The sequence below is a fragment of the Lynx rufus genome, unplaced genomic scaffold (assembly GCF_022079265.1).
Source record: "Lynx rufus isolate CCGP_SWC_20201006 ecotype Redwood Valley unplaced genomic scaffold, mLynRuf1.p SCAF_2, whole genome shotgun sequence".
Classification (NCBI taxonomy): Eukaryota; Metazoa; Chordata; class Mammalia; order Carnivora; family Felidae; genus Lynx; species Lynx rufus.
This window is the reverse complement of record NW_025814834.1, coordinates 164,596,111-164,621,666: the sequence shown is the minus strand read 5'-3', so window position 1 is coordinate 164,621,666 and position 25,556 is coordinate 164,596,111. Positions and strand designations below refer to the sequence as shown.

Sequence of the window (25,556 nt, the reverse complement as noted above, 5' to 3'; positions counted from 1 at the left end):
TTATAATAACATAATAAAGTTATATTACCAATTGATATTTATGGAAGTTCAATGTATTTTTAGAAGCTAAAGAGATATACACCTGTTTAACATGCATTTTTTAAATGGCATATGCCAATTTTATTATTTCAATGCTAGCATTAAATATCAAATACTAATGGGTGATGGGTATTAAGGAAGGCACTTGTGTTGAGCACCGGGTGTTGTAAGTAAGTGATGAATCACTAAAATCTAGAACAATATTCTACCTCAGGAGTAGAATTTAGTGATTCATCACTTAGATTTTAAATAAAAATTTGAAAGAAAATATAAAGAAAGAAAAAATAAATACGAAATACTAAATAATCAAATGGAAGTGCAGAGCTTGTTCAATTGAATTTTTATAGTTTGTAGTAAATTATATTGCATTTCTCTTAAATTTTTATTACAAATTTTAATGTGGTTATTCTTGAATTTTTTAATTCAGTTTTTATTTCCATTCCAGTATAGTTGACATACAGTGCTATATTCGTTTCAGGTGTACAATATAGTGATTCAGCAATTCCATACATCTCCCAGCAATCATCACACAAATGCGCTCTTTAAATCCCCATCACCTATTTCAGCCATCTCCCCACCCTTCTACCCTCTGGTTACCATCAGTGTGTTCTCTATAGTTAAGAATCTGGTTCTTAGTTTCTCTGTCTCTCTGTCTCTCTCTCTCTCTTTTTTCCTTTGCTTGCTTTTTTTTTTTCTTGCTTCTTAAATTCCACACAAGTGAAATCATATGGTATTTGTCTTTTTCTGACTTATTTCATCTAGCATTATACTCTCTATTAGCTTGCATTTTTGAAAGCTTCAAGATGATGACCTCATAATTGCCTTTTAAGGATAAAATATATTCCATTTATTTGAGAGCAATATCTTCCTAATTGTATGTTGCCATTAACATTTGGTTCACGATTCTTTAAGAAATATGTATTGTTATCAATGTTTCACTGAAAGTGCTTTTGTTTATAACTTGTGTGAAGTGAGGAATTGATAGGCTCTCTTCATTCTAAAATTATGTAAGTTCATTGTATAGGAATCTTGCCTCACACATCAGTATGAAGAATTACAGAAATCCATAATTTAACAGATTTGGGTATATTTGGGGAGTGAGGGAAGAGTGGCCATTTTTTAAAGTGAGATTTGGGGCACCTGGGTGGCTCAGTCAGTTAAGCATCTGACTTCAGTTCAGGTCATGAACTCATGGCTTGTAAGTTCAAGCCCTACATCAGGCTCTGTGCTGACAACTCAAAGCCTAGAGCCTGCTCCAGCCTGTCTCTCCCTCTCTCTCTGTCCCTCCCCTGTTTGATCTCTCTCTCTCAAAAAACTAAACATTAATTTTTTTAAAGTAATATTTAATGTGTGTAATTGACATGTAATAAACTGCACATATCTAAAATCTACAATATGATAGGTTTTGAAATAGATCAAAAGCCATGAAACCATCACCACAATCAAGATGATAAACATATTCTTCAATCCCAAACGTTTCTTGTCCCCTTTTCTCTCTTTCTCCCCTCCTCACCCCAAGTTGGCAAGTAACCACTGATATGGAAAATGGATATGGAAAATGGATATGGAAAATCCAAGAGTAGAACAATTTGACTAAATTCAAATACCAATATCCAAACTTTAGAAAGTAGTGAAAATTTCAGCTATTTTTAAAAATCTCATCTATTTTTAATATTTTAATGTTAATACCATGCAATATATTTCTCTCTGCATTTATTCACATTGTCTCCAATATAGAGAGAAATTAACTTTCCTTTGGGGTACACAAAAGTAATCATCTTTATCAGCCTGATGCTTTAAAAAAAAACAACTCTTCCTATATAATTATATTCTTAGGCACTAATTTTCTTCTTTAGGTCAATACTCAGGAGAAACTGAATTCAAATCCATTTACGCCTACCAAGATCATGCTTGATATTTTACCACTCATGTTCACATAATTTTATATAAATATATAAATAAATTACCCTAGCTCTGTGAAGACAAATTAAAAAGGGTGGATAATCTAAAAATACACAAAGAAAAGTTGCTTTTTTAGTATGCAACTTTTGGTGTAAATTTGGTGTGAATTTGGATGCTAGATTAGCTGTGAATTTGGATGCTAGGTTATTTCCGTACTTAGTCTTCTTTTAAGCATTTTAATTTTTAAAAATTAATAATTATTTGCCTTTGAAGGTATGAAAAAATATTCATCAAAGATAAATGGGCCTATTTAACTCAGAAGTTGATTACTGGTTTAGAGGGATAAAGGTTAAGAATTTTATCATAGAAGCTCATTTTTTTTTAGTTATTTTAAGTGTCATTATCTTAATTTGATTATTGTTTCAAGGAAAATAAAAGGAAAGTATTAGAGACATGGACTGAAAAAAAAAAAGGTGAAAAAACAAACAAACAAAAATAAGCCACTGGGAAGTGTGTGGGAAATCTCTATACCTTCTATTCACTTTTGCTGTGAACCTAAGACATAGTCTTCAACAAAAAGGAGAATGACTGACAAACTGGTTATTTAAACTTGGGTTTTTGCCAGACATTTTGTCAAAAATGAACAAAGTGAGCTCATCACTTCAAGGAAAACAACTGACAGAATTTGTGACTGACAATAAAATTTGAGCTGTCAAGCAAAAATTGGAATTTTGGAAAATTCCTATCTGCCACTGTGAGCTTGACAGCTTCCCAATACTTATAGGCTTTTCTGATAAGACTAGTATGATATAAATTAACGTAATTTGTTGATAGTGTATTATGAAATGTGTCAACATCTGGAAAACCTGTGCAACTCAGTGAAGCAACGCTTTCCAAATAACCAACGCATGAGTTACAAGATCAGGCATGAGTAAAAGACCCATTCAAAATGCAGAATAGGCCAGTTGATTTTAATGTATTGGTATGAAGAATAAGAAAAGTTCATTGATATAGTTTCAGATTCTACATTGCAGTTTCCCCTAAAAAACAGCCACTTGGCGAGTTTTGGTGTAGTATCAAAGAATAATCACAATTATCCAAAAAGACTATTGAAATACTCCTCCCTTTTCCAACTATGCATGTGTGTGAGGCTGGATGTTTTTATGCACAATTCAGTCAAAACAATATATCACAACAAATTGAATACATAAGCAGATAGGAGAATCTAATATCATCTATTAAACCCAACATTGAAGAGATTTGCAAAAATAAAAACAATGTTACCTTTTTCACTAAATGTTTTTGTTTAGAAAAATATCATTACTTTGAATAAAAATATGTTATTTATCTTAACATGTTATAGGTTTATTATTATTTTACATAATAATTATTTTTAAAATTCTTGTTTTATTATATAGTAGATACCAATAGATATAAAAAATATAAACACAAGTTTTTAGGGTTATCAATAATTTTTAAGACTATAAAGACCAACAAGTTTGAAGGTATCTGTTTTATATCACATCATGGTTTGTATAGTAAAATTACAAGACCATTTTCTAACTTATATTCTCACTTCAATGTAGCACTTGCATATATATAATTTGAATTTGCATGTATGGCAAAAAATATATTATATATCTAAAATTTTATAATATACTTTAATAAGCAATCTGTATGAAGTAAAAATAATAACGATAGCAATAATAATAATAGTTTTATTTTTCTTAGGGAATTCAGAATTGATACATCAGAGGTTCAGTGCAAAGGCTAGAGGTGAAATTTGATTATGATGTTATTTAATGGCATCCCAGATCACATGCAAAAAGTGTTTTGTGAAAAGAATAGTCGGCAGTTTATTATTAAACATTCTACCTAGAACTCTCCAAAATCCTGGAAATGTTATGACCAGCTGTAGTGTTAATCTCATTCTACACTTAGAGTGTTTCAATATGTTAGACTTATCTTTGTTCATTTTTATTTTTATTTTAGAGAGGGAGAAAGCATGCTAGTGGGGGAAAGGGCACACGAAGAGAGAGAATCTCAAGCAGGCTCCATGCTCAGTGCGGGTGGACCTGACATGGGGCTCAGTCCCACGACCCTGGGATCGCGACCTGAACTGAAATCGAGAGTTGGACACTCAGCCAACTAAGTGCTTAGGAGCCACCTAAGTGCTCCTCTTTGGTCATTTTTAATAGTCCAACTAGTAAAAAGTGCTGGAAGAATTAATTTTTCAACATTTTTCACAGTTGAAAAAGATTCCATGACTTTTGTGTGAAATGACTTGTAAAATATGATTATTTTTGTTGTCCAACATTAAATTGTACCTAGGAGTTCCAGCCACTCGAAGAGTCAAATATACAATGAAAATAATAATAAATAACTTTTTTTTTACTCACATGGCACCAGATACCATGTTTTGTGCTTTACCCCAATTCTTATTTAGTTAAAGTCCCCATTAACACCATTCTATGTATATTATTATCTTCCCAACAACAGTTAGAGACTGAGGCTGAGAGAAGTCAATAGATTTCATAGCTAAGCTGTCAATTGACCTATGATGCCTCTTAATACTATATATGATAATTGTATCCTACATTTCATAGTATTTGGTAATTTAATGGGTCACACTGCTGTAGAGGCAAGGGATTTTCCATAGTAAGAAAAACTGCATACTAAGCCCTCTCTTTCTTAGCTCCATTGTCTTGGTCAAAAGTCATAAAAAGTTGGGGTGCCTTGGTGGCTCAGTTGGCTGAGCTTCCAACTTTGGCTCAGGTCATGATCTCACAGTTTGTGGGTTTGAGCTCCGTGTCAGGCTCTGTGCTGACAGTTCAGAGCCTGGAGCCTGCTTCAGATTCTGTGTCTCCTCTCTCTGCCCTTCCCCCATTTGTGTGCGCTCTCTCTCTCTCTCAAAAATCAATAAACATTTTTAACAATTAAAAAAAAGCAATAAAAACTCAAAAATGTGAATGGAAATTTTAAAATGTCATTCCCTCACAGTGTATGGTCAAACAAATATTTCTGGATTAGAAACCAGACAATCTATGTAACTTAGCAAAGCTGAGTAAGACCTTTCTTCTTGATGGGCCTCAGATTCCTAAGGGATAGTGCAAGGAGCACTGCCTGTGGAGTCAAACATCATGGATGTGAATATTGGCTATGCCACTTACTGTGTGAACTTGGACAAGTTATTTAACCTTTCTGTGGCTTAGTTTCCTCACTTATAATTTCTACCTGCATCTAAAATTCTCTAGTTCTTTGATCCCGATGTTTAGCTTATATGATATCAATACCCCAGATAGTAAATTCCAGTAGTCTATTTACTATACTGTTATCACAAGAAAATAAGTGAGCTTTATTCTAGGTACCTGAACACTAAAAACATTCTTCCTTCTGTTTTCCTGTTTCATAGACGGATACATAAGAGACTAGAAATGTACACCAGTTTGGGGAGGAGAATGCGGGAGCTGGTGAATAGAGAAAAATAAGGAGACTTGATTTTCTCAAATACTCTGTAGTTCTTGACTTTTCTATTATGTAATGTTTTTCTAGTCAAAAAATTAAAGACAGGGGCACCTGGGTAGCTCAGTCAGTTGAGCATCTGACTTCAGTTCAGGTCATGATCTCATGGTCTGTGAATTTGTTCCCCACATCGGGCTCTGTGCTGACAGCTCAGAGCCTGGAGCCTGTTTAAGATTCTGTGTCTCTCTCTCTCTGCCCCTCCCCCACTCTTGCTCTCTCTCTGTCTCAAAAATAAATAAATGTTAAAAAAAAATTTTAATTAAAGACAAAACACACACACACACACACACACACACATGCACACTTCACTGGATGAAACTGAAATCCATTTACATAAATATTCAAGTTTTTACATGGTCTAAACTGGTGGTTTTCAACATGTGGTTGTCTGATCAGCAGCATCAGCTTCATTCAACTGGGAATTTGTTAGAAATGCACATTCTGAGACAAACCCAGGTCTACTGAATGAGAAACTTTGGGTGTTGCGCCCTCAATCTCTGTGTAAACAAGACCTTTAGGGGATTATGATATGCTAAAGTTTGAGAACAACTATCTAGATTCAGCTTACAGTTATCAGCTATCTTCTCAAACCTGAATCTGTTGTGCCTGCATCAGAATTACCTGAAGTGCCAGTTTAAAATGAAGCTGCCTTAGAGAGGAAGTTTACCATACTGTTGATAGCTTTGGTTCTGGAGCCAGACCTTCTGGGTTCAAAAGCAGGCTCTTTGATTCGTTATTGGGCAACAAAGCCTTAGATTCCTCCTTATAAATAGAAATCATAATAATAATGCCTACCTCATAAGAATGTTGTGAGAATTAAATGTATTAATAAATAGAAAGTGCACATATTCAATAAATGTTTTCAAAAAAATAGTTTGATAAAGTAAAAAATTACTGACTTATTTAATTTGCATTTCTGGGTTTTGGATTCAAGAAATACGTTTACTGTTTTTACAGCTTAATTCTTATTTCTTCTGCCCACCCAGACTGCTACAGCTTCCTCTTCTAAATCAAAAGCTCTAGTACACCTACAAAGTAGACCAGCATTTTCTGAATTATATTACTCAAAACAGTTATTATTGGGAATTTTAATAGGTATGACACAAAGATAAGTTTCATGGACAGATAAGTTTTGGGAACTATATATATAAGGTAGAGAACACTCTTAACTTGTGATATTTTTTCATTTGTTATATAAGTTCTTTATTTATCTTTTGTATCATGATTTAAACTTTTCCATTATTTTGCCACGTCCTACCAACTGGAATATAGGCTCCTTAAGGTCTGAGATCATGTTTTGAGAATATTTAATCTCTTTCATTGTACCTAAGCAGTATGGCAGAGGGGCATGTTTGCAAGCCTTGGAACTAGAGAGATTCCAATCCTGGCTTCTCCACTGATTAAACTAATTGACCTTGGACATGTCACTTCACATCTCAGAACTGCAATTGTTTCATCTGAGAAATAGAAATAATAATTCATCTCAGAGGTTGTTGTGAGACATCTCAGAGGTTGTTGTTAGATAGCCTTCAATAAATTATAATAGGCTTTAATAGTAATAATCAAAAAGACATTTATTTACTGCTGTTTATGTTCTTTTGTGTGATGATTAATAATATGATAACATCAAGTTCTTAGAAAAATGTTTTATACTGATTTGCAAGTATAATAATATATTGTCTTAGTCTTCTCAGGCTACCATAATAAAATATCACAGACTAGGTGGCTTAAACAACATAAATTTATGTATCACAGTTCTGGAGGCTGGGAAGTCCAGAATCAAAGTGTTGGCAAGATAGGTTTCATTTTGAGGTCTCCTCTTTTGGCTTACAAGCAGCTACCATCTTTCAGTGTGCTCACACAACCTTTTCTTTGTGATGCACAAAAAGAAAAACAGAGAAAGAGGGAGAGAGGCTGGTTCTCTAGCATCTCTTCTTATAAGGGCACCGATCCCATTATGAGGGCCCCATCCTCAAAGACATCATCTAACTCTGATTTACTTGCCAAAGGCTCACATCTAAACACTATCACACTGGAGGTTAAGACTTTAAAATATGAATTGGGAAGTGGGACAAAAACATTCAGTCCATGACATACATATTTGAACTTATAAAATATACTCTCAAGAAAAGCAGTGTTTTAGGGGTGCCTGGGTGGCTCAGTCGGTTAAGCGTCCAACTTCCACTCAGGTCATGGTCTTGCCGTTCATGGGTTTGAGCTCTGCATGGCCTCTATGCTGACAGCTCAGAGCCTGGAGCCTGCTTCTGATTCTGTGTCTCCCTCTCTTTCTGCCCCGCCCTATTCACACTCTGTTTCTCTCTCTCTCAAAAAATAAAGAAAAACATTAGAAAAGAAAAGAAAAGAAAAGAAAAGAAAAGAAAAGAAAAGAAAAGAAAAGCAGTGTTTGAAATTATTCTATGCTTTTTAGCAGAGTCCTCAGAGATAAGCTTTTAGAATCATAGTATTTGGTTGAAAAGTCTAAGGAGCTAGCGAGAGAAATTTAAGACACAAAAGAAAAAGATTATAATCTATTTCCTGAAGTGGTCAAGTTATCCTTACAGAAAAAATAAAAGTTATTGAGAAAAGTACAGAGAAATGATCAAATGGAATTTCATTTATGATTGTATAAGATTCCAGTTAAGGGACAAAACCAGCAATGATTTCCATTTAAGAGCCATTGTCCTCTACTGCCTAGTTTCTCCTTCACTCCCTGTCCCAATATTTTAGGATTGTGACCATTTATGGGCTGTCGCCAAATTCTAAATGCAGCATAAATGAAATGTTTCTACTTTTTTGTTGGTTAAAAAATCTTTCAGTATCCTATCTTGAAGCATATAGAATCTTTTTTTTTTTTAGTTTATTTATGTATTATATTGAGAGAAAGAGAGCGTACATGCAAGCAGAGGAAGGGTAGAGAAAGAGAGAAATCCTAAGCAGGCTCTGTGCTGTCAGAATTGAGCCCGACAGGGGGTCAATCCCATGAACCACAAAATCATGACCTGAGCCAAAATCAAGTCAGACACTTAACCAACTCAGCCACCCAAGCAACACATATAGAATCTTTTTTTACTGGTCTTCTTCAATGGCAAAGCTATTTTCTACTCATAGGTTATAGATACGTTCACTTAAAACAATACTTTTAAATAGAATTTTACATTTGGGTGGTACTTTTCTCCTATAATAAAAAAAAATTATAGATTTTCTTTTCAGTCAACTTAATTAACTTCCTAAAGCGTCCAAAGGAAGGGAAAGATCAGTGATTACTTTGGAAAAATGGGAAAATTGGGTCAAATGAAAAGTATATTATCTTGATAATGATGGTAACTGTTCAAAATCAGTTAACATAGATGTTTCACGGGTAAAATCTCTAAATGATTGACTACTCCTAACAAATGCTGTTTCCACCACAGTTTGACTGATTTCATCTTAGACTGTAGGATTTAGTATAAAAACTGGGTGAGTTTCATTTAATAAACACCATATAAAAGAATTAGTTTAATTTCTGTTAATATCTTGCATTATGTAGTAGCACAAGTGACTTACCAAATATTAATGAGAAAATTAAGGGTAGAGTCTAAAACTTGATTCTTGGCCTAAATTAAATGAAATTTATTTTACAATATATGAAAATAAGGATAATGGCAAAAGTTACTTAGCATTCACTATGTGCCCATTCTAAATGTTCTCCAAACAAGTTTTATATCTCTCCCTTTAGTTATTACAGATATACCTCATTTTACTGCACTTCGCAGATACTGCATTTTTTACAAATTGAAGGTTTGCATTAAGCAACACTATCAGTGCCATTTTTCCAACATCATTTACTCATGTCATGTCTCTGTGTCACATTTTGGCAATTATCACCGTAATTCAAACTTTTTCATTATTATTATATTTGTTTTGGTGATTGATCTGTGATCAGTGATCTTTGATGTTACTATTGTAATTGTTTGGGGGCACCATGAACTGCACTCATGCAAGGTGGTGAACTTCATTGGTAAATGTTGTTTGTGTTCTAAATTGTCTATCAACCAAGCATTCCCCCATCAACCTCCCTCTCCTCAGCCTTGTCTATTTGCTGAGAAAGAATAATATTGAAAATAGACCAGTTACTAACCTTACAGCAGCCTCTAAGTGTTCAAGTGAAAGAAAGAGTTGCATAACTCACACTTTAAATCAAAAGCTAGAAATTATTTAGCTTAGTGAGGAAGTCATGTCAAAATCCAAGATAAGCCTAAATCTAGGCCTCTGGTGCCAAACAGACAAGCTGTGAATGCACAGGAAAAGTTCTTCAAGGAAATGAAGACTGCTATTCCAGTGAACACACAAATAATAAGAAAAACAAGACGGTCTTGTTGCTGATATGGAGAAAGTTTTATGGTCTGGACAGAAGATCAAACCAGCCCCAACAATTCCCTGCCCCAACAATGCCTAATCCAGAGCAAGAATCTCTTCCAATTCTTTGAAGGCTGAGAAAGGTGAGGAGGCTGCAGAAGAAAAGTCTGAAGCTAGCAGAGGTTGGTATAGGAAGCTTAAGGAAAGAAGCTGTTTCCATAAGATAAAAGTGCCAGGTGAAGCAGCAATTGCTGAGGTACAGGCTGCAGCACATTATCCAGAAGATCTAACCATAATAATTCCTGAAAGTAGCAACACTAAACAATAGATTTTCAATGTAGATGAAACAGCCACCTATTGGAAGAAGATATCATCTAGGACTTTAATAGCTAGAGAGAAGAAGTTAATGTATGGCTTTGGAGTTTCAAAACACAGGCTGTTTTGAAAAGCCAATGCCTTTCAAGAGGCTAATGCCTTTAAAGAGGCTAATGCAGCTGGTGATTTTAAGCGAGATGCCAATGCTCATTTATCATTCCAAAAATCTTAGGGCCCTTAAGAGTTTCACTAAATCTCCTCTGCCTGTGCTCTATAAATGGAACAACAAACCTGGATGACAGGACATCTATTTACAAAATGATTTACTGAATATTTTAAGCCCACTGTTGAGACCTACTGTTCAGAAAAAAAGATTCCTTTCAAAATATTACTGTTCATTGAAAATGCACCTATCATTCAGGAGCTCTGATGGAGATGTAGAATGAGACTGATGTTGTACACAACATCCATTCTGCGGTCCATGGATCCAAGTCATTTTCACTTCCAAGTCTTATCATTTAAGAAATATAATTTGAATTGGGGCACCTGGGTGGCTCAGTCAGTTAAAAGTCTGACTTTTGACTTCCACTCAGGTCATGATCTCATGGTTCGTGGACTCGAGTCCCACATCAGGCTCTCCGTGAGCCTGCTTGGGATTCTTTCTCTCTCTCCCTCTCTCTCTCTCCCACTCCCCTGCTGGCTCTCTCTCTCTCTCTCTCTCTTAAAATAAATAAATAAACTTTAAAAAAAGATATAATTTGTAAGGCTATAACTGCATAGATAGTGATGCCTTAAATGGATCTGGGAAAAGTAAATTGAAAGCCTCCTAGAAAGGATTCATTCTCCTAGATGTCATGAAGAACATTCATAATCCATGGGAAGAGGTCAAAATATTAAGATTAAAGGGAAATTGGAAGAAGTTGATTCCAACCCTCATGGATGACTTTGAGGGGTTCAAGACTTCAGTGCAGGGCATACCTGCAGATGGGGTGGAAACAACAGGAGAACTGGAATTAGAAGTGGGGCCTGAAGATGTGACTGAATTTCTACAATCTCATGATGAAACATTAATGGATGAGGAGTTTCTTCTTATGGATGAGCAAAGATGGTGGTTTCCTGAGATGGAATCTACTCCTGGTGAAGATGCTGCGAAGATTGTTGAAATGACAACACAGGACTTAGGATATTACATAAACTTAGTTGATAAAGCAGCAGCAGGGTTTGAGAAGATTGACTCCTGTTTTGAAAGAAGTTCTACTGTATGCAAAATGGTATCAAACAACATCACGTCACAGAGCATTGTTCATGAAAGGAAGAGTCGATTGATATGGCAGACTTCACTGTTGTCTTATTTTAAGAAATTTTATGAAAACCTTCAGCAACCACCACCCTGATCAGTTAGCTGCCATCAACATCAAGGCAGGAGCCTCCACCAGCAAAAGGATTACAACTCTCTGAAAGCTCAGATGATGGTTAGCGTTTTTTAGCAAAAAACATTTTTAATTATGGTATGTATATTTTTTATACCTAATGCTATTGTACACTTAATAGACTATAGTATAATGTAAACATAAGTTTTACATGCACCAATATATAATAGGAAAACCAAAATATTCATTTGACTCACTTTATTGCGACATTCACTTTATTTTGACAGTCTGGAACCAAACCCACAATATCTCCATGTTATGCCTATATATCCATTTCTACTAAATCTTCGCAAATACAATTTAATTTAATTTAATTTAATTTCTTTCATATCACCTTAAATTTGTCTAGCTCCCATGCCTTACTAATCAATTTCAGGTAGTTTTACATTTTGTCTACTCGAAGGTTTTGTTTATATGAAAAAACTCATTTTAAAAACTGAATTACCACAGGATAACTTTTACGTATTTCAGAAACATTGTTCAAGATTTTTTTTAGGGTGCTTTCCATCTTGGCCATTTTAATGGAGTGCCATATCTATACCAGGGGCTTAGCATACATTTAATCCTCTTTGAAACTCTATATAGTAAGCATTATCAACCAATTTTATAGATGAGAAAACAGGAAGTAATAGTAGACAAAATTACTCAGCTATTAAGTGGCCACACTAGAATTAGAACCCATGCCTGTCTGAATATTTTCTACTGAATTACATTATTTCTAATGAGTGAAAACTGAACAAGGAAAGTGAAGCCCAAACCTATTTATTTTTATGTTTTTTACCATCTACATTAATAGAAGATTTAATAGTATCTAATGGTTTCTAGTGGTCCTGAATGATGTTCAAGCGAAATTATAGATTATCTACATAATATATTCACAGTCTTATCATTTAGCTAGGTACTTGAAGGTAAATGTTACAGTAATAACTTCCCAGCCAAAACTAGTTCATGAAAACCAAACTAGAGAAAAACAGAGAGGGTAATTTTAGAAAATGAAGTCAATACCATTATTGTTTAATTTCAAGCATTACTACCTTCAGTAGCATACTTCAGTAGTAGTAGTCATGTGTGAACTAAAGCAAAGCTTTACAGAACACTCTTGTAATAGTTATGGAGATTTTATCTTTTATGAGTATGTCTGTTTTGTGTGTGTGTGTGTGTGTGTGTGTGTGTGTGTGTTTAAGTGTAACTCTGGAAATATTTGTAAGAGCTTTATTTATTTAAAGCTTTACAACAAACCCAGTGTGTGGCCCTAGGACTAGGGGCATTTACATCACCTATGAGCTTGTTACAAATGCAGAATCTGGGCTCATCCCAACCACTGAATCTGAATCTGCATTTTAATAAGTTTGGCTGGTGATTCATAGGCACACTGAAGTTTGGGAAGCACTACTTTACACTTTCCTTGCTGTTGATTTTTCCTTTCAGTGTGTCCAATTATAGACTATAGATAACAATTCTAAAAAAAGGGAACTTTTGGTCTTTCTCTTGCAAAAAGTATACCGAATGTGTTTTTTACTAAGATATAACTGATATAACATTACATTAGTTTCAGGTGTACAACATAGTGATTCAATATTTGTGTATATATTGTGAAATGGCCACCACAAAGTCTAGTTAATAGTCATCACCAAACATAGTTACAAACAATTTTTTTCTTGTGATGAGAACTTTTAAGATCTATTTTCTTAACAACTTTAAAATATGCAATACCGTGCTGTTAACTATAGTCACCAGGCTGTACATTATATCCCCATGAAGTATTTTGGAAGTTTGTACCTTTTGACCACACTCATTCATTTCTCCCATCCCTTACCCTCATTTCTGGCCAGCACCAATCTGTTCTCCGAATCTATGGGCTCAGTTTTGTTTTGTTTTAGTTTCCACATATAAGTGAGATAAGACATTATTTGTCTTTTTCTAGTGACCTATTTCACTTATTTTGATTTATCTTTTGAAAGCCAGTGATAATCTGAGTAAATGTGATATAACTCTTTTCAGAGAGGAGCCTATATTAGAATACCTTAAGTGATTTCTAACAAGATAACCATCAGCAAAGTCAGCTGGAATGTTATGAGTTTAAATCTTTTAAATGTCAGAGATCATTGAAGAGTGTGTGTTTTGCACCACTAGCTTTCTCTCTAACCCAGAGATGTAAAATACTTCGACTATAAATTATTAATTCAGTACAGCCCTTAGTGCAGTCAAATGTTGTCTTTTTAATGCAGGAAGTTCTCACCTTGCACAATAGCGGAGGATTGTGGAAATGGCCATGGAAGCTGAAACCATGCAACGGTCTTAATAATCAATGAGGGAAAACCATGATAGTACTGCCTGAGGTCTTTAAAACCTTTTTCAGGACATTAAATACTGTTACAATTGGTTATAATTGTATAGGGAAATGGAAAAATAGTAAAAGTAATATTTATCTTGTTTGCTGTCCTTGTAAACAGTAGGAACATCAAGAATTACAGTGATATTTTTTGTAAAAAAAGTTATCAAGATTAGTTTGAACATCACTTGCCTTTTCATCATGTAAATTATAACTCACAGTGAATGTCTTTTCTATGCATCAGTGAATTGACGTTTTAAGTTTGAATTTTCTTCCAAACTTCTGTCCTTTGTGCTTTTGTGTCGTGAAACCTCTCTGAGAGTTCCTTTACTGTGAAGTTTATTACCAGCATGGCTTCCTCCAGGATGTCTTCATCCTTTTCATTATAACCGCTTTCCTCATTTATGTCAATGAGTTTACCAAGTTCCTCTGGCAGCATATTTACAGTACCTTGAATAGTGACAGGCATTATGCCCACAGTCCGCTATTTCTTATTGTTTTTTAAGTTTATTTATTTATTTTGAGAGAAAAAAAGACAGAGAGAGAAAGCCAGAGCATGGGAGGGGCAGAGAGTGAGAGAGAAAGACTCCCAAGTAGACTCCGCACTGCCAGCACAGAGCCCGAAGTGGGGCTCACACTCACAAACCTGTGAAATTATGACCTGAGTCAAAATCAAGAGTTGGATGCTTAACAGACTGAGCCACCCAGGTGACCCTCTTTCTTCTACAACTCCAATTATGTTTGATTCAAGTCCTCCAAGGTTGTTCGCACGTTGTATTAAAAGTTCCTGCTGTAATGCACGTGTACTACTTGCTGTTACTTCCTGCCATGATGCTTAAATACTTTCATTTGTATGCTTTATGTCATATTTCTTCCAAAACTCAGCTAAATAAATTTCATGATCTCCAGTTGTAGCATTGATGGCTTATTGCAAAGTCTGTGTAAGATAATAGGCTTTCAAAGTTGAAATAACTCCTTGGTCCATTGGCTGGATTAGTGAATTTGCTCTTGGTGATCAAAAGCAAGTTTTCACATTTTCATTTAACTCACCAAGAGCATTAGGGAGACCAAGAGATTTTTCAACAGTAATAGTGCTATAAATACTGAATTATTATACCTATAGTATCTATCTACCGCTGATTGACAAAAGGCAATGCAACTACATGATGTACTGTTTGTGTGTGAACTGAATGACAGACGTTCAGACACAAATCACTGACAGACTTTGAAGGAAGTAATGTGACTAGTCATGATGCCCATCTGTTATTTACATTGTGATTTGTGGACACAAGAGTTAAGAGCGAAGTTTATACATTATGAGTTTCTCACAGTTAGTAAGTATACTGATGTTTGAGCCATGTTGTGGGGGTACAATGTTATTTAATGAAACCATGATGATTGAAATTTGTTCATATCAGAACCGCACAAAAGGCTGCCTTACTGTGACTCAAAACTAAACTCAAAACATGGGGGTTTTTGGTTTTTTTTTTTAATTTTTTTTAATGTCTATTTCTGAGAGAGAGACAGAGCGCAAGTGGGGGAGGGACAGAGATGAAGACACAGAATCCAAAGCAGACTCCAGGCTCCGAGCTGTCAGCACAGAGCCTACCCGGGCTTGAACTCACACACCACAAGATCATGACCTGAGCCGAAGTCAGACGCTTAACTGACTGAGCCACCCAGGCACCCCTCAAAACATGTTTTTATAAAAGAAAAGAAAAACGAAAAACGTTAATTATATTTTGAACTGTTTAAGTCTTTGACTTCTTCTCTGAAGGTACATCTGAAATGTTTATTTTTGAAAGCCTCTGGCACTTTTATGACCGGTCACTTGCTGCGTACATAACCCTAAATCATCCATACATGGTTTATTCAATTCTACCAAATATATTAAGTACACTATGTACTTAAGTACACTAAGTACACTATGTAAGGCACTATGCTAGACTTTTTTCAAAGAAAAAAACTGTTACAGGGTTTCCCACATACATTGATTCCTGCCCCCACCAACACACACACACATACACACACACACACACAGAGCCATACACACCTGGTACCCAGCAACATAACCACCCTTGCATGTGCGGCCTCAAAGATTTTAGAAACGAATTCATCAGGGTTCACTAATACAAAGAGAAAACATTTCCTGAGCATGTATTTTTATGGCAGGATTTAGCAAAGGTGCTAAATCCTTTACTTACAATATTTCATAAAATACTCAGAGCAACTGCATGAGGCAGGAATTGCTAGTATTCTCTTTGCAAATGTGAAGAAACTAAGGCTCAGAGAAAAAGGAAAATTGTTCACTTAAGCAGCACTTGCTTATGAGATATTATTCAAAGCTGAATGCTGTGTTTCACTACATGTGGTTCTAAGTAGCTGAAACTGTTAAGGAGTATGAATCATGAGTTACCTCGGTTCGGGGTCAGACTTAACCTACCAAATTATTCTTTCCTGACCCGTGGTTAACAGGACTTGATTTATGTAACAGTACACAGGCTTGTGAACTCATTCCACCCTCTCCATAATGCAAATTTTGATCTTTAATGAGCACATCCCACTGTTACCCACCCCCTTTGGGCACTGACTTTTCCCCGTCAGAGCACTACTCTGTGAATTTCTTCCTTGGTATGTTCCTTTGCCTGGCAGGTAAATAAAATCAGCTTTGGTGTTTGAGCTGTGGTCTTTGTTTTATTGTTTGGTACCCAAGATAACACATCTAGTAAGTGACAGAGCTTGGGCACAAATCCATTCTGACTGACTTAAAACCTATAATGTTTAATTTCTGTGTTTACTCATTAACTAAATGATGGGGGTAAATTGCATTCAAGTCAGCTGATGGAAGCTGATTATACAACTTTAAATCCAACTAACTCTAATTCATCCTTCGCTTTATAACAGCAAGATCCTTGCTCTTGGGGGTTCCTTCCTATCACAGTAATAATGATGTTATGAATGGTAATAACAGTGTAATAATATTAACAACATCAGTGACAACTTAAATACAGATAGTGCTTCCCTAGTGACAGGCCATCTTTCTTTCCCAGCTATCTCAAACCAGATATTGAAATTTCTTGTTCCCTGGTGATAACTTGAATGTGCATTTATAGAATTTCTTTCTGTAGATCTGGGTCAAAACTGGCTATATATGGGGTAGTAGGGATTGTGATAAACTAAAGAACTGTGTTCATGTGAAGGCAGCAGCCATTACTCTGTTTCTATTGCCTGTCATGGAGAAATATCAACCCAGTATTGCCAGATCTTCCTCTTTCAAGAGGTACCAAGAATCTCGATCATTATGTAGAGTTTACTACATTTTAAAATACTATGTAAACCAAACTGAACATATCTGCAGGCTGAAATGAGCCCTCTCTGTACTCTTGGCTACTTGGCTACAGATGCACTGGCTAAGAGGCAAGAAAATACAGCAGAGGCATACTGTGTGCATTTAAGCTCCCAGATTTCCTACTTTGTGTGGCCCTGGGCAAATTACTTAGCCTCTTTCAGCCTCAATTTCCTTATCTGTAAAATGGGTTTAAAAATAATAGCTATCTTATAGAGTTGTTATAAGGTAAAGATTATTTTTATCTTTAAAGTGCTTAGTAAACCTAAAATTTAATCAGTGATTTGTTGTTAATGTTTTGCCCCCCTTACTATTCCTTTGTGGACCTGCCCTTCACACCCTTCTACCTATCCCATGCCACTTATATGCATCCACTCCAAGGATATACATTATGAATATCAAGCTATAAATGACACTTAAGTTGTATAAAACAAACAAACAAAACCTTGTGTCATTTTCTTTTTTTTTTTTTAATTTTTTTTAGAGTTTATCTATTTTTGAGAGAATCAGAGAGCATAAGTGGGGGAGGGGCAGAGAGGCAGACAGAGAGAGACAGAGAGAGAGAGAGAGAGAATCCCAAGCAGTCTCTGCATGGTCAGCACAGAGCCCAATGCGAGGCTCAAACTCATGAAACGTGAGATCATGACTTGACCCAAACCAAGAGTAGGATGCTTAACCAACCAAACCACCCAGGTGCCCCATAAGTTGAGCCACTTATTAAATAGCATTGGTTGAACCATTTGGCTGAACTGATAAAACAATTTATATGATACCATTGTAGTCATAAATGAATAACTTTTTTTTGTTCAGTGAACTTGGATATGTGGCCTTTTAAAAGCTCTTTTGCCATTTTACCTTTTAAAATGTCTAACTAATGTATTTAACTTTTCAGTTTATCTTTATTAGAAGAATTTGACTGTAGCTGTAATGAATTGGAGTCTCTACCTTCTACTATCGGCTACCTTCATAGTCTTCGAACGTTAGCAGTCGATGAGAATTTCCTTCCAGAATTACCCAGAGAAGTGAGAAATAAACTTGTTTTTGTTAACTAACTTTTAATGAATATGTTTTGGGATTAAGTCTTAACTGGTGCAGTAGCAATGTAGATTCATGAGTTGAGCTGTCAATGTATATAGGAGTTATCTGTATAAGTATTTATTGATTATTATCCTTTAAGTAATATGTGATAAGTGCTTATATTTGACTCAGAAAATGCATTTGACTCGAACACTACTTGCAAAGAAAAGTAATAAAATATTGTAAGTTACTCAATGCTAAGGAATGCAGTTTTAGATAATTTAAATATTTTGCTCTTAAGAATAATGATAAATAGCATTCTGGGATCATTACATTTCCATTTCTGAAGTGAAAGATTTTTAATGTAAATAGTTTTTCTAGGTGTCATGTGGCATAATAATATTATTTTTATTTTAGAATTCACCAGGAGGTTCTGTTGGTTTTTCTTTCTAAGTGGGATTTTTATTTATTAATGTCAAGAAAAAAATGTGGGGTATATTTTCAATTTAACATTTTATACTAAACATTTTCATAATGAAGGAACAATAATCAATATGCCATTATTTTAAAACCAAAAGTTGTGAATAGAAATAACAAGTACCATTGCAACATGAAATAAAACTAACTTTGTCAAGGCAATGTCAACATCTTTTGAGTATGTATGATCTATGAGAAACATAGATGTGTTAGCACTCACTTGGATGGACAATAAAAACAATGTAACTTATTAAAACAATGAAGTTAATGAGCATTCTAAATAACAAAATTATAAAGAAAATTCTTCCTTCCTAATGTGCAAAAGAATATGAGATATATGTTGCCTTAATACCTAGAGGAATATATATTATATATACACATATTTTAAAGAGTGGGATTATAAAAAATAAAACAATAGACATATTAAGGGAGTCTTAAAAGTGACAAGGAAATCTGTAAATTAAGTATTTAAAATTAAAAATTAATATAAAATGGTTTACAGTGTATTTCTTTATTTTCTTTTGTTACCCATAGATTGGAAGCTGTAAGAATGTAACAGTTATGTCTCTACGTTCCAATAAACTGGAATTTCTTCCTGAAGAGATTGGACAGATGCAGAAACTAAGAGTCTTAAATTTGAGTGACAACAGGTATTTCTGCAACATTTCACAATCACATATTAGCTATTTACTAAAAGTAAATTATTATTATATCTTGTTAATGATTTAAAAAATATTTTCTGTCTTATGAGGTTTATAGAATGTAGATATCCATGTTTTATTGAGAAAATGGCAGAAGCTAAATTATTTTTAAACTGATATTTCTAAATTTGTGCATTTGATTAATTTCAGATCATAGATTTATTATATGTTTAAATTACATAAAATTTGTACACCCAAATTTATATACTAAAACCCTCCTATATTCAGAAATCATAATATTATGAAAACATGAAAAGATTATAATAAAAAGCTACAAAATTTATTACTTAAAATATGTTTATAAGTATATATGTATGTATGCATATGTATATATTTTTGTGTACATATTTATGTCTCCAGTAAATTAACTGGACAATGTGTGTCTTGTCGACACCATCAAAATGCTGAAAGAATATTGCCAATTAGCTAGTATCAAAAGCCATAAAGTTTGTACATTATGGTAGAGACAACCAAATGGCTATTTAGTCATGTTCAGAGCAAGGCAAAAAAAGAAAAGATAGGTGCTCTTCTTGTGACAAAGTTGTTATAGTGGTGGATACGCAAAAACATAAAAGCAAAACTGCAATTCATCTTTGTTTCCACCACAATTGCCCTCCAATAGGAAAGGATAAAAATAAATATTGACTGAAGATAACTACTCAGTAGATAAAATGATTATAGAATAGAACATATAAAATAAATTTCAGTCAGACAAGTGATAGAATGAGAAACAGAGATTGCAATGAAACTGTCAAAGATGGAATCATTAAGAATGTTGAGATCTGTAAGTTTCAAGATGGATGTACGAGTTCTCATTTGTTTGTTGGTTTGAAGAAAATAATAATAATAATGTGATTTTCAAAAATCACATTCACTTAGTAATTCAATAATATTCCATATAAGAGAATAAGGCATTTTATTAAAAGGTTTGGGATTTAATTTTTAAAATCAAGATGACAAGGAAGCTTCATACCTTGGTACAAGAGTAAGTCCAATCAAATCAATCTCATTCTCCTGTTTGGACTGGGTTACCAGACAGGAAAATGAGAGAAATGCTTTGAATGTTCTACATGACTTTCAGCAAAACATTTTTCAAAATTTTCTGATTATATTCTTATGAATAAGATTAGGAAATATGATAATGTAGATATAATAGGAAGATGGATTCTCAGTAGATTCCATTACAATCCCCAATGGAACTGAGCTCCATTACTGTTGTAACTTGGAGAGAGGTTTTCTCTCTTATATTCTTGGTCTGCTCAACTTTTATTCAGTAATAATCTGCATGATGATATAGAAAATATGCTTATCAAATATTTAAAATGACCCATAATTATAAGTAATACTAATAAAGTTGTTTTTTGACTATTTTTATTGAGGCATAATTAACATATAGTATTCCATTAATGTCAGATGTACAATATAATGATTCAATAATTCCAAACATTACTCAATGCTCATCACTATAAGTGTACTCTTAATCTCCTTTATCGCTTTCAGCCATCCCCTCACCCACTTCCCCTCTTGCAACCACAAGTTTCTTCTCTGTATTTAAATGTCTTTTTTTGTTTGTTTCTTGTCTTGTTTTGTTTCTTAAATTCCACATGAGTGAGATCATATGGTATTTGTCTTTGTCTAACTTGACTTCACTTAACAGTATACCCTCTAGGTCCATCCTTGTTTGACCTGGAAAATAGCAAGATCTCATTCTTTTTTGTCGCTGAGTAATATATATTTATAGATATAGACATAAATATCTATATATCACATTTTATCCATCAATTTATGGATGGACACTTGGGTTGTTTCCATACCTTGGATATTGTAAATAATGCTACAATAAGTGTAGGGGTACATATATCATTTTGAATTACAGCTTTGATTTTCTTTACCTTAGGTAGATACCCAGTAGTAGAGTTACTTGATAATATAATATTTCCATTTTTAATTTTTTAAGGAAACTCCATACTGTTTTTCATAGTGGCTGCACCAATTTACAGTCCCACCAACAGTGCAGCAAGGTTCCTTTTTCTCCACATCCTCACCAACACTTGTTATTTCTTGTCTTTTTGATTCTAGCTATTCTGACAGGTATAAGGTAATATCTCATTGTGGTTTTGATTTGCGTTTCCCTGATGATTAATGATGTTGAGCACCTTTTCATGTGTCTGTTGACCATTTGTATGTCTTCTTTGGAAAAAAAAATGACTATTCAGGTCCTCTGCCCATTTTTAAATTGGCTTATTTTTTGTTTGGTGTTGAGCTGTATAAGTTTTTTTTTAATATATTTTGGATATTAGCCCCTTATCAGATATATCATTTGTAAATATCTTCTCCCATTCAGTAGATTGCTTTTTGGTTTTGTTACTGGTTTCCTTCACTGTGCAGAAGTTGTTTTTTTTTTTTTTTGTATAGTCCCAATAGTTTAATTTTGCTTTTGTTTCCCTTGCCTGAGGAGACATATTTAGAAAAAATATTTCTATGGCCTATGTCAAGGAAATTACTGCCTGCTTTCTTCTAGGAGTTTTATGGTTTTAGGCCTCACATTTAAGTCATTGATCAATTTTGAGTTTATTTTTGTGTATGGTGTAAGAAAGTAGAAAGGCTGCTAATGAAGTTATTTATTCAACAAATAGAGGATAATTCAGTAACCACAATGGGACAGACATATTGCTAGATGGTAGGGCAAAAGATATGAATAAGTCATTGAGAATCTCACAATATCTGGGAACTTATTTCATCAGGTCAGTTATATAAGCTTAATTTTTCTCCTACTACAACGACTAGAACATAGTATAGAGCCAACTAATATTTCTTAGTTAATGAATTAATCAATGACTTGACTTGCAATTAAAATCAATATTCAACCAAATCTGAGGCCAAATTTAACATTACTATCAGAGAAAGAACTGGATAAAAGATTAAATATGAAATGCTTGGATAAAAGATTAAATATGAAATGTCATCCAAATGTCATGACTATCACAATTTCACATTTATAATAGAATGAATTTTAAAAATTTTGGTATTATAGTTTAGGAAAAATTATTCCCATGCACTGTCAATTGCAAGATTGTTCCTATGGTCAATTTATTGCACATTTGTGATACTAAATAGAAGCTCACTTTTAACATACGTTACTGGGGGACTAAGGAGAATTGAGTGTAACTTGTCCTCCTCTAACAGTCTCCTTTCCTTACATTCCACATTTATGACTGGGTTGATGATGATTTGTCATGCATTTTGTTGTATGATTCCGGAGAGTTTCCCCCTCACATAGTTTCAATGTGGCAGAATTGATATTCTACTTTCAATTCATCTCCATATGATGTGGAAAAATTCTTCCCATAACACCTTACTTCATAATTCCTGGCTTCAATGAAATTAAATAACCAAAAACTACAAACAGTTTTTACATAATTTAGTTTCATGTTATAAATACTAGTATAACAAATAATTTCATAAAAAGAGAACTATGATATAAATCAGTCTCCATTACTCTTTATATGCTTATTTATGTTTTATAAATATTTATGAGCTCAGAGAGGTTATTATATTCTTCCTAAAGTTATCTGGCTAATGCACACTGTTGCTATTTGTATTGGCTATCAATATCTTTTCAAATTTACTAAATCATTTGAAGTGGTCACTCCTTTTGCATATAATATAAACCATTTCCACAATCCTTATTAATTATTGTAATATTTTCCATTTCCATTGTCAAAATATATGTATTCACGGATTGGCTGAAATAATTCCAACATATTAAAGACTTAAGGAAATTTTCATTCCAAGTTCTATCTAAAATGTGTACCTCTATTCAAAAGTGAATATGCAGAAATTAACAATGAATCCAGTGGCAGGCTTTGTTTATATTACCACTTTGCTGAGTAACTATGATGGCAATCACATATATGCCTATGCAATCACAATTTATGCATCATACACAATTTCAGGGATATCAGATAGTACGTTGAAGTAGGCATTTGGCAATTTGGTCCTCCAAAGGCTAAAGCCAATACTAAATAGATCATTTCAATTGACTATCATAGCTGATGCCAAACTTCACATACTTCAAAATGCATTTTTAAAAATTCCCTCTTGGAATACAAAAAGGTGACAGAACAAAAGGACATGCTCTCGGGAGTCATCTATAGGATCTGTAGATTCCTTTAATAGTATGACAGACATGACCCCTTCCCATCATGGAATCTACAGTTCTGTGGGGAGTTCAGCCAGCAAAACTGTAATCACAAAAATAAATATATAATTACAAACTATGATGTGTTCCATCAAAGAAAGTATAAGGTACTTAGAGACTACACTGGGGAAAGTTATTTAAATAAGGAGGCAGGAAAAGCCTCTTTGAGAAAATGGCATTTAAGAGCTAAAAGACATGTGGGAATTAGTTAAGTGAAGTTGTGGAGAAAGAATATTCCAGACAGATAAGAGTTTGGCTACTCCTTGTAGTGGGCTGATAAAAGGCCAGTAAGTGGTGCTGGTGGGACTAAGCCAGGAAAAGAGTAGCAGAAGTTTCTGGAGGGGCTTGGAGGGCCAGATCTTGTAAGATCTGACAAGGCATGGTAACAATTTTGGATTTTTTTTTCCAGATGTGATAGAAAGCATTTGGAGGATTGCAAATGGGGATTTTCACTTTTTAGAGATTGCTCAGACTACTGAAGGGAAAGAATTAGAGAAAAGAATGAAATCAATAAGTTACAGTATTTTAAATAATTCTTCATAAAAATGAACTATATCCATCGTCACCCACGCTATTAGAATTTTCTTGTTTTCGCAGGTTGAAGAATTTACCATTCTCATTTACCAAACTTAAAGAACTTGCAGCTTTGTGGCTTTCTGACAATCAGGTAAAAACCGTTATTACCTGATTTATTTTGTTTATTAAGATGAACTATAATTTAAGCTTTGAATTACTAACTTATTCCCAGTAGCTACCTTCGGCATATACTACAAAATATAGATCCCTTTATCTTCTGAAAGATTTTTGTAAAGATAGCAGTTCAAATGTGTATTTCATTGCTACAGTTAATACAGTACTATAATCTCCACTCTCTTTATTTTTTTTTAAATCTTTTTTTTAACGTTTTATTTATTTTTGAGACAGAGAGAGACAGAGCATGAACGGGGGAGGGGCAGAGAGAGAGGGAGACACAGAATCAGAAGCAGGCTCCAGGCTCTGGGCCATCAGCTCAGAGCCCGACGCGGGGCTCGAACTCACGGACCGCGAGATCGTGACCTGGCTGAAGTCGGACGCTTAACCGACTGCGCCACCCAGGCGCCCCTCCACTCTCTTTAAATACTTTGATTTAGCATCGACTTCATTCTCATATATCAAACACACAAAACGATCATTTTTATAGCTTTGTACTTCTAAAAGGTACCTCTGTGTCCTTCGGGGATGTTCTTTAATTATATCTCTGAAGGTAAGGAATAAGAAATCACAGAGGGAATTATTATCCAATGTATTCCTTTTTAAAATATTTTCAATTATAATCAACTTAATTCTAAAATTTTATACAAGGAATTTTCAGATATATTTTGTGACTATTATCAGTATTTTCTGTGAAATTGGTTTGATACTATTTTTTATAATCACGAAAATAGATTATATTCAAATCACTAATTGAGTGTTAATGAATAACTTTAATAACTGGAAAATAGCAAGAAATAGTTGAAGACATCTGATTTGCCACCAGAAAAAAAAATGATGGTGGACAATTTTGACATGGCTTATTAATCTTTACTTTTTTCTCATAATCCCAAAATTTTGAAACACCTTTTTGCAAATATGAATAGCCAAATGAAAACAAATCATCTTGAATTTAGTTTGTTATCATTATCTCCTGAGCATAAACGTAGCATTACAGGTAAATGAATTGACCAGATTTCTAAGTATTGGGCTACTTCTGTGAAAAAATTAAATCTCTACAAAACATAAAATGTAAGTGTAAGAATAATGTTTGTGTCCCTACAGTCATTATAGTACTTGCTTCCATCTGCTGAGTAGAGAAATTAGATTCAAATCCAAATCTTATCAATGAACTATAGATTTTTCAAGGCATTAATATATCATTATAAATAAATAATTTCTGGATTCAATGTGAGTTATGCTAATGGAA

The 25,556-nt window shown here is 34.0% G+C and overlaps 1 protein-coding gene across 2 annotated transcripts in view; it reads left to right on the top strand.

Annotated features, from left to right (window-relative positions):
* The window catches only part of LRRC7 (leucine rich repeat containing 7), a 448,351-nt gene that overhangs the window by 311,714 nt on the left and 111,081 nt on the right, over positions 1–25,556 (top strand). For both annotated transcript variants that reach the window (XM_047084407.1, XM_047084406.1), the window contains exons 11-13: positions 18,114–18,243; positions 19,250–19,365; positions 24,215–24,284. In XM_047084407.1, the coding sequence (XP_046940363.1) occupies positions 18,114–18,243; positions 19,250–19,365; positions 24,215–24,284 (316 nt within the window). The remainder of the gene's footprint in view (positions 1–18,113; positions 18,244–19,249; positions 19,366–24,214; positions 24,285–25,556) is intronic.